General features: G+C 58.8%; 1 protein-coding gene across 1 annotated transcript; it reads right to left on the bottom strand.

Annotated features, from left to right (window-relative positions):
- Positions 1-4497: 4497 nt before the first annotated feature.
- On the bottom strand, positions 4498-7813 carry SYNDIG1L (synapse differentiation inducing 1 like). Its single transcript, XM_045807985.2, has 3 exons — positions 7339-7813; positions 6470-6610; positions 4498-6275 (listed from the first exon to the last, which is right to left on the bottom strand). Exons 1-3 carry the CDS (start codon positions 7753-7755, stop codon positions 6117-6119), a joined length of 717 nt encoding a protein of 238 aa, XP_045663941.1. The 5' UTR covers positions 7756-7813; the 3' UTR covers positions 4498-6116.
- Between the last annotated feature and the right edge of the window lie 1817 nt (positions 7814-9630).

The raw sequence follows: 9630 nt of genomic DNA on the forward strand, positions 1-9630 counted from the left end.
TCCAAAAAATGGTTGGGTCTCTCCTCTGAGAAAGAAATTGCAGCGTAGAGAATCCTGACCTGGACCTTCTTTGGCGTGTGGCATCTTCTGAAAGCAGGAGGCCCCGGGCCACCCCTAGGGATGCTGGGATCAGATGTGAGCCCCACCCTCCGAGGGACAAACAGTCATTGACGTGGCAGTTTGAATGGGTGCTGTGGTGGTTCATGAAAGGGGCACTTGGTTCTATTTGGTTTGGGGGTGGGTGGGTGCGTGGGGGGGGAGTTGTCAGAAAGGGCTACAGAGAAAATGGGATTTTCTAGAACTGTGCCTTGGCAGATTTTTATCAGCTTGGAGGAAAAGGTTAGGGAGTGGAGGCAGATAAGGGAACACAGGAGACAAGCCCGGGTCTTCAGCCTGCTACCAGGAAAGAGGGCCTTGCCAGCCTCAGTCTCTTTCTCTGTGTAAGACGGGGACAGAAGCGCCATGGCTCTGTGCCCTGAAGGTGTTCAGTCACCACAGCCTGCCCGTGCTGCTTCACTCCGGGCTCTGCCCACCGCTGTACACATGTTGGCTGTCCCCTCTGTCCCCTTCCCGGCCGCCGCTCAGGCCCCCTGAGCTCTGGCAATTTCTTTCTTTGTTATTTCCTGGTGGAGCTAGAAGTGGCTTTGAAGCCCGCCTGGCACTTTAGAGGGAGAGAAGTAAAAGCAGTTCAAGGGATGTAGGTTGGAAATGCAGACTGGCCGCAGGAGCGCCCTTTTCTTTTTTTTGCTCAGAACATCTGAGTGTCTCTGTGGGGCACCCCCACCCCCGAGAGTATTGCCTCCCCTGGTTGCAGAGAGGATGTGAGAGCACCTGGGGGAGGGGGTGTCTGCTGTGAGTTTGGGGCAGGCAGGGCTAGGCGAGACTGTAGTCCTCCCGCCCCACCCCTGCCATTCCACCAAAATAGAAGGACCCAAGTGTCAGCCCCGGGGAGGGAAACCTTTGAAGCTGGAAACAGCCCCGGAGGGAAGGCTGAGGGAAGCGGTGTGTTAATATTCACGGGGCAGCAGCGGTCATCCCTGGGTTTTCTGTTTTCACGGCAGGCAATCACCAGGCTAGCTTAGCAATTGCACAGCCTGGGAGGCAAGGCCTGGGCTTGGCTTACAAATTGTTGGGTGACCTTGGGCAGCTCACCTCCCTCTCTGGGCCTCAGTTGTCTCATTTGTAGCATGAGGGACTGTGACTGGGTCCCTTCCCGCTGCGACATTCAGGATTCGCATCCTTGATAACTTGGCCACGCCCCCGCGTTTCAGCACACCCCCTCCCATCATCTAGGTGGCCTGGGCGACGTGCTGAGATGCTGGAGAGCAGCAGGGACAGAAGTCTAACGCTGAGGAGTGGTGGGTTTGCCTAAAAACCCCCTTTCTGGGAGGTGGGCGGGGCCACATTCAGAGGCAGCCCAGGCATGGACCAGTGCATTTGGGGTAGGGGGCTGCTGTGTCACCTGTTAACCCTGTATTCCTGGGGAGCCAGCTGGGGGTTCTGACAGAGGGCTCCGGGGCTCAGGAAAGGGAAACATTTGGGGGGCTTGGGGCAGGGCCTATTTATCGACTGGCGCGGAAATGTTTCAACATTTTGACAAGCCTTGAGAGTGTATGAGAGACCTGCCACCTGCCAGCCCTGTGGAGTGGACGGAGGGACAGGAAAGGCTGCCGGAGCCCTAGGGGCAGCTTTCTCGCCATTTCCACCACCAGAAAAGCTCCTTTCACTCGGAGTGATTGGCAGGTCACTGTTTCCACTTGGCCCAGCCTCCCAACACCAGTGGCCGTGACAAGGGACGCTTCCTCCCCTCCCCCTCACTCCTGTCCAGACACGGGAGCAGCACCGTGGCTCGTGGCCTGGCCAGAGCTTGTCCAGCGGCGGCCGGCACTGAGGGCTGGGCAGCCTCCGCGCTGGGTCCTCTGTGGCCGCCTCCCTCAGCCGTCTTCCCTTCCCCGGGGGGGCTTGCTTGGCACCGCCCCCCACTCCTAACCCCAGATGAGGACTTTCCCCTATGCTCTGCCTGTCCAGCGAAGGAGAAAGTTGGGGTAGAGTTGCGGGGGGGGGGGGGGGCGGGCAGCAGGAGCAGGTGCCGCTGAAGGGCAGCTGGTGGGGGGAGACCCCAGTTCTTGGGGCAGGGCCCCTTCTCTGCCTGCTGCCCCGACTTCCCTATGCAGCAATTTCGCTTTCTATTTTAAACAGTTTGGGTCGGTTGCTTCCCTGCCTTCCTGCTGGGTGTTTATAGTGAGGAAAATAATTGGTAATATTTGCACAGATGTGCCGGCATGGCAGCTCACCACGGGCACCTTTACCCAGGGGACCCTCCCTGCCCCCAGCCTCCCTCTAGCAGCCGATGAGCCAGCCTGAAGGGGGGGATAACAGCAAGCTCCCCCTGCTCCCAGAAGCCTCAGGCTGAGCTGGGAAGCAGGAAGCCGAAAATGCCCCAGGCACACCCCAGAGGCAGGCCTCAGCAGGCCTCAGCAGGCCTGGGAAGGTTCCCCCCCTCCCACCCCAACCCTGCCCCTGCTGCAGGAACTGATGGGAGGAGCCTGGGTTCCACAGGATGGGCCCTTCCTAGGGGGCTGTGTGGGAGGGAAGCCCCTGGGGGCTCTGTTTCTGATTTCATTTTCTCCTGCAGAGCCTGCATTTGCTCCTGGGGTAAAGGAGGGGGTAAAAAGGCGGGGGAGCAGGGCCGGGGTGAACACAGAACATCATCTGGCTTCTTCTCCCCTGTCTCTAGGCCTGGAAGCAGCATTCTGGAGGGCAGGGAAGGAGGCAGGTATCATGCGGGCCAGGGAGGCGGCCTGCCGCCTGAGCAGGGCCTGGACTGCTGTGTGTGCTGCCCGCTGCCCATTCTGGGGCCCGGCCAGGCTGCCCATGGGGCGAGACCGCACAGCGGGCAGGGCCAGGGGACGCGCCTCAGCCACCGGGGCCCCTTCGGCCCTTACACGCGTGTGTGCTGCATGTGTGGGTGCGTCTGTGAGTGTGGGCGTACCGTGAGTGTGCGCCCATGGGCTGTACCTGTGTGTGCACGCCGGGCTGCCTGCCTGGGGCTGCGGGGCTGTGTATGCACGAGTGTGCACACGTGTGCTACATACATGTACCCGTGTACATGCGTGCGTGTGCCTTGGTTCGGGTGTCCCCAGAAGCCCACCGAGAGACAAGGATTCAATTGCAGGTAGAGGACCCCAGAGAGCACAGTAGGGGAAGTGAGGAAGAAGGTGCAGGAAGGCAGGCAGCCAGCGAGGGCCACTGTCTCCAGCAAACCACTGTCGTGGACAACTGAACGTCAGTCCTGCTGAGGAGCCAGAGGGCTCCCATTCAGAGGGCAGGAAGCCCACCAACTCCCATCTGTCGCTTGCTGACGCCTCCTGACAGGGCTGTTGGCTCTCTGGCACTTAGGCTTGTCCTTGGCCTAGTGTCACAGAGTTCCCAGGGAGCAGCGTCGCTGTGGGGAGCGAAGTGCTGAGGGGAGCTCCGTAGCACTACCGGGTCTGCCGCTGTGTGGTGGGTGTGGCAGGTGTGGTGACGCACCCTCGGGGCCCCAGCAAGAATGATAGGCTTGGACCTCCAGCAGGTGCCCCCGTGGCAAACAGCCTCAGGGCAAGCCCCCTTGGTGGGCTGCCCCAGCTGCAGAAAGCCTCCTCGCTCAGGCCACTCTCCTTTTCTGGGGGGCCCCCATCCAGTGACTATTTGCTGAGGGGGTTTAAAGGCCTAGCCCTTTGTCCCAACTTGGGTCAACCCTGAAGGGTCTCCTGGCTCCAGACCCCAGTGCATTTGGGCCTGCCTCGCAGCCTTCCCCAAACCATATCCCAGGAGCAGCCCCTGTACGCATCTGGCGCTCGCCTCTGTCTCAGGGGCATCCAGCCCACACAGCGTGCGTGTGTCAAGCCAGCGAGGCATGTACAGGTGTGGGGTGTCATCTCAGACCTCCCCAGGGCCCCCCATACAAAGTAATCTAGAAGCCAAGCTTGGCCCTCTGCTGGCCCAGGCAGGCTTATGGGGGCGTGGAAGACAGAGGATCCTGGAGATTTGGTGCCGAGCCTGGGGCCTGAGGCTTCCTCCCCACCCTGCCCTGGAGCAGTGCTCAGGAGGGAGGGACACGGGACTCAAGAATGGGAACCAGGGGATTGGGGCTCCTTGGGGCCCCCCAGGCCCTGCCTCCACTCCTGATAGGTGCAGGCAGCTCAGTGAAGCCTCACTCACCCTTCCTCCCGACCTGCAAGCTCTCGAGCCTGGAAGGGATTTTTTGTTCAGGCGTGGACGCTGTCTTGTCTCGCATGGAATCAAGTGCCCACTGCCTCTTGCATCCAGGCTACTCTGAGCAGAGAAGTCCTGGGACGGGTAGGTACCCTGACCACCCCTCCTTCTATGGCCTTCTTGAGAAGACTGCCGGGGTCCCAGAGCAGCAGACTCGGGGCTGGAGGTCAGTCTTGGAGGTCAGTGGGCTGCAGACAAAGGTGGAGGCAGGCGAGGACACCAAGAGGCCCAGAGGGCACCCAGTGTTACAGAAATGTTTATTACAAGGATAAATATATACAATAATGGGATATTAAAACTGCTGATTCTGGGCCTGTGGGACTCCAGGGGATGCAGGGAGTGGAGGGCGGGGCAGCTCGGGGGTGGGAGGATGGTGGGATAAGGTGGGTCCCACAGCCCTGGGCTCTGGATGCAGCCTGGGAATGACCAGGTCCCCAGATCTTGCACAGTGGGGTCCTTTGCTCGTGCCTGGATAGGCCTGCCTTCCCAATGTACGGCCCTCCTGGCTGCCTGGCTGCCTCTAAAATTCTGGATGTTCCCTAGTGGCTGGGAGTGTTGAGAGGAGCTCTGGGTAGAGACAGTGAAGGAGGCTGACCAGGGGCCCACCACTGACCCCCAGCATTCAGAGGTGGGGAAACATCACTGGTCTTTGAGAGACATGCTGCCCAACCTCCTTCTCTGAGTTGGAGGAGCCCTCAGAAATGGCTGTAGTTTGGCTCTAGCCCAGATGCTCGAGGCCAAATTCAAATAGCTTTGGAGACTCCTGCCATGTCCCTGTTCATGAGTACTAAGAGTTACGGGAAAACGAATCCCCTAGATAAATTTTCCTCGTCCCTCTAGACCTTGCTCAAGGGACACCTCTTCCAGGAAGCCTTCTGAGTACTGCTGGCTGCTCAGCAGCCAGGCTAGCCCTGTATCCCTCCCCTCGTTTATATTCACTATGTCTCAGGGTCTCTCCTCACTGCTTTCCTGCAGGGCCAGACCCGGGGCCCTATGCTTCGTGGATGCTGGGCTGATGACACTCTCTCTCTGGGATGGCGTTAGCTCAGGGCCACTCAGGAGGAGCCCAGAAAAGGGTGATGGGGTGGGGACCAGGGGTGGAGTGGGGAGGCCCATGTGGTCTGGCAAAGTTTCAGGACTCTGTCATCACATCTGCCTTTTGTTCCTACACAAGGAAGCTCGAAGAATCTTCCTTGGCTGTGCTTTACATGCCTGAGACGCTTCTTCTCTGTCTAGAATGTACGGTGGCTTACAGACCCACGGGAGAGAGCCAGAAAGAGCTAGGGGCTCCTGTGTCTCTGTGTCTTTCCCTCCTGGTTGGCTGGGGTGTTGGCCTCATGGGGCCAGAGAGCGGAGTTGGGGAAGCTCAGATTGTCCCCAGAGTGGAGACTCCCATGAGCAGAAAGCACTGGGTCAGATCCCTGCCCCCAGGTGTCCTTTTCTCTTCTGGTAACCTCCTGCTTTTTCTCTGTGGAGAAGCTGGCAGAGCTGGGGAGTGGGCCGCTGGCAAGGCAGGAGACCCTCTCGGGGGTGGGCAGAAGAGGCTGAGCTCCCAGCCAGCCTCAAGCCAGAGGTAGGTGCTGCCTGGATGGCTTCGTGGGCAGCCCTACCCTGTCCTGCTTCCCGACATAGTCTGGGCTAGAGGGTGGTGCCCCTGGCTTTGCTCTGAGGCCGGGGGCTGGGGACGAGAAGAAGTGACAGGGGAGCCCTGTAGGCCGTGGCCCGGGAGGCCTCCCCCCAACAAGCCAGGGTAGCGGGATGTCTTGAGGGGCCCGAGCTCTCCCGAAGGTCTGCAACCCCAAGCCCCACTGGCTTCTCAGGTGGAGCAGGGGAGTCAGGCTGCCAGGCCATGCTGGCCACTAGCCATGGCCATTCTGGGACATGTAAGCTGCCAGAGCCACCACCACGGCCACATAGAGCCCAGCGCCCACAGCGATGGAGAGTGTGGCCAGGAAAAGGGCCCTGCGGGAGGTGGTGCTGGCCAGGCGGAAGTCTCCCTTGGAGATGGCCTTGCTGGTCTAGGGAGAGAGAGGCGCTGGTGAAAGGGGCGTCCCCACCTCAGGCAATACAGCCCTAGCCTGCTGGGCTCCAACCCCCTCCTGCACCCGCAAGCACCCCCACCCCCACCCCCACCCCCGTCCTTGGTCAAGCCCTCTGGTGGAGGGATGGGGCTGGAGCGGATGCCCTGCACCCTTGGCCCTCGTGCTCTTACCCCCTGGGAGAAGTAGAAGGCAGCGATGCCCAGGGGCCAGAAGCAGCAGAGCATGGAGAAGATAGTAAGGCCCAGGTGGTCCCTGGGGGGCAGTGCCACGAAGTTGTCTTCACTTTCACTGTCTGTCGAGGTCACATCACTCTGCAAAACACATGTAGGGCTTTTGCGACCAGGCCCAGGATCACTGGTGGCAAGGACGTGGGGCCACAGGGAGTGTCATCTGCCGCGGGTAGGAGTGTAGCAGGTTGGGCTCCGCACTCTCTACCCGAAGCCTTGACTGTGACCCAGTGACTCCCTCCTTAGGAATTAGCACAAGGTACAAAGAAAGAAAGGCAAGTATCCACGTATAGTCACGCGCATCACCGAATAGTAACCGTGAAAGAAGAGAAAGAGTCTCAATGCCCAGTGAGCAGGAGACTGAGTTATACGTGATGGGAGAACGTACAGCAGGATCCCATGGAACCCTTGAAGTTCGCCTGGTAGACAACTAGTAAATGACGTGAGATACGTTGCTTAGAAAAATCTGGTGATAAAACTGTGTACAGCAAGATCTTTTGGGGGGAGTAGGGTGGAAGAAAAACATTGAATGAAAAAAGACTAGAACATCATCTACTAAAATAATAATATTTTCTTCCAGTGGTTTTCTTTATTTTAAATTACTTATATAATTAAGAAAACAAGAACAATAAATGCTATTAAAAAATTAAGTCAGCAACCCAAGCTTGTATTTCTCAAAGTATGGACAACACCTGTGCCCAAAGAACCTTTTCTTCGGTAACATACAGATTCTTGGGCCCCAAGCCAGGCCCACCGAATCTCAACCCCCAGAGGCTGGCCTGGAAATCTGCATTTTAAACACAAGCCCTCACCTCCTCCTCCTCCTGGTCGTTCTCCTGGCCCTGCAGCTCCTCTTGAACCCCGTAGGACACAGTCTGGATGCTGATATCCTCTTCTACTTGGCCAGGTTCTGTGGACCGCTCCGTGGGCCCAGCCTGGAGCTCCCTGTTCTCCGTGAAGCTGGTCTCACAGCTGCTTGCCCTGGCTTCCTTGACCTTGTCCCTCCCCAGGAGGCAGCTGGGCCTGTACCAGGCCTCCACGGCCAGCTGCAGGGACCCCGGGTCCAGGAGCTGGTGGGTGCGAGTAGAGCCAGCCCCACCCAGGAGGTAGGAGTAGAGCTTGTCTTGGCATGACCAGCTGTGCGAAGCCTCAGCGTAGGGGTAGGGGCCGTGCAGGGGGGCGGGGCTCCGAGGCAGCAGAGGGTTCTGCAGTTCACTCAGACTCTCCATGGCTCTGGGGGCAGCTCTGGGGAGGGGAGCCTGGGCCAGCGGAGCCGTCCTCAGGGAGCCTGCTGGGCGAGCAAGACACACAGACAGACGCTGAGTCTCGGGTGTTGGGTGCAGGACTGGAAGTGTTTAAGAATGCGGGCCCTTGGACCCGGCGTTTGCCACCGGCCAGCTGCGGGGCCTCGAGCCGGCTACTTCTCTTCTCAGACTGTCCTTGGTCTACATAGTGGGCACAGCCGCAGGACTTACCTCATAGAGTTGGCTCCTTCCTCTCTCCCGGGAACACATAACGGCTGAGCGTCAGCTCCCTGCCAGGCACTGTGCAGGTGATGGGGACACAACGGCGAGAAAGGCAGGGAGCAGGGAGAGGGAGGGGAGGCTGCACACTGTCTTCACGGAGTTCACAGTGCTGAAGACACCTGCCCTGAAGGAGAAGGACAGCAAGGGTTGTAAGAACCAGCGAGGGACACAACTGACCCAAGGTACAGGGAAGGCTTTGGCGCCAAGAGCTGAAGCAGGAGGATGGGTTGGCAAGACGAGGAGACGGGGAACACGTTTCATGCAGAGGCCGAATCAAGGATGGTCGCTCTGAGAGCCTGGGAGAAGGCTGGTGCCTCTCAGGGTAGAGAGGGAGAGGTGGGCTCGGCGTGGGGCCAGAGCATGCAGCCCTGTTTAGGTCTAAGAGGACTGCAGGGGTCTTGGCAGGAGTGATAGGATGCGACTTGGGTCCGGAAGTCTTCCCGTGGCTGTGTGTGGGGAATAGCTTGGAGAGGGCTGAGCTCACGGTGACACCCGGAGGGGGCTTTGCCGTGGCTTCAGGTCAGCTGAGGACAACGGGAACTTAGTAGTGGGGAGATATTGACAGGACTTGGTAGCAGGGGTGATATTGGGTTGAGGGAGGATTTGTTCAGGGTTGGATGGGACTGTTCTTGGCTCAGAGCTCAGCACAGGTCACGGGCTCACAGCTGTCCCTTCTTCCGAGGAGAGGAGGCTTCTCCCCAGTTATGGTCTTAGGGGCATGCACCTTAGAATAATCTCCCCTCTAAGGCAAATTGTGGCTTTGGGACGTCCTGTGGGAACCAAAGCAGGGCCTCCTGGGCACTAAAGGCTTGACTGGTACCTGCCAGCTGGAAGCGTCGATACACTCATAGCCCAGTGTGTGGACCCCTGTTGGGCTACCGCTTCCTCCTTCGGCCAGCCGTGAGCACCTGGGAAGGGCGCATAGTGGGTGCTCACGGCTGGCTGAAGGAGGGAAAGGCAGCCTGTGAACGTGTCTACCACAAGCCTACACACACTCTGGGGTATGGCAGGTAGAAACGGGATACGGAAAGAGGAGAGGGGCAGGCCAGGTGGCCCCAGGGACCCTGTGCTCTCCCTGCCAGGCCCATAGTAGTTGAAGGATGACAGGGTCATGTCTTGCCCTGGATTGATAATCTGAAGATCGGAGAGTTGGTCCTGCCCTTGATACTTTGGGCAAATAATCACGCCCTTCTGGGTTTCCTCAGCTGTAAAGTGCAGACGCTAATCCCAGCCCAACCCCCAAGGTCGTTCTGAGGATCCAGAGATGGCCGAGATGCCATTACGGATCATAAGTATGGGGGACTGCTCTGCTTACTTCCGGGCTTCAGTCTTCACCCATGTAGGGTCATTTCTGGCCTGATGGTAAAGGGAAAAGTGTGGGGAGGGATTTCTGCCCCCAGGGATGGGTTTGTCTAGACCCCCTCTCCAGTTCCACTCCCCATCAAGAATCCACAGCCAGAGGCTGACCATTTCTCTTTCTGCCCCAAGAGAAGTGGCTGGATTCCAGAAAGCTGATTTTTGGGAAACTTGCAGACTAAGCAGGGCTCAAGGGATAATGGGGAGTGGGACAGAGTGAGG

The sequence above is a fragment of the Ursus americanus genome, chromosome 26 (genome assembly GCF_024610735.1).
Source record: "Ursus americanus isolate L20-20 chromosome 26, mUrsAme1.1.p, whole genome shotgun sequence".
NCBI lineage: Eukaryota > Metazoa > Chordata > Mammalia > Carnivora > Ursidae > Ursus > Ursus americanus.

What these genes read in the sequence shown, in the direction of transcription:
- SYNDIG1L (XM_045807985.2), bottom strand. Translation starts at nt 7,755, where the DNA reads ATGGAGAGTCTGAGTGAACTGCAGAACCCTCTGCTGCCTCGGAGCCCC. An exon ending in ACGACCAGGAGGAGGAGGAG is followed by an intron (nt 6,611 to 7,338) that starts GTGAGGGCTTGT and finishes TGTGTTTTGCAG; the next exon opens with AGTGATGTGACCTCGACAGA. An exon ending in CCTTCTACTTCTCCCAGGGG is followed by an intron (nt 6,276 to 6,469) that starts GTAAGAGCACGA and finishes CTCTCTCCCTAG; the next exon opens with ACCAGCAAGGCCATCTCCAA.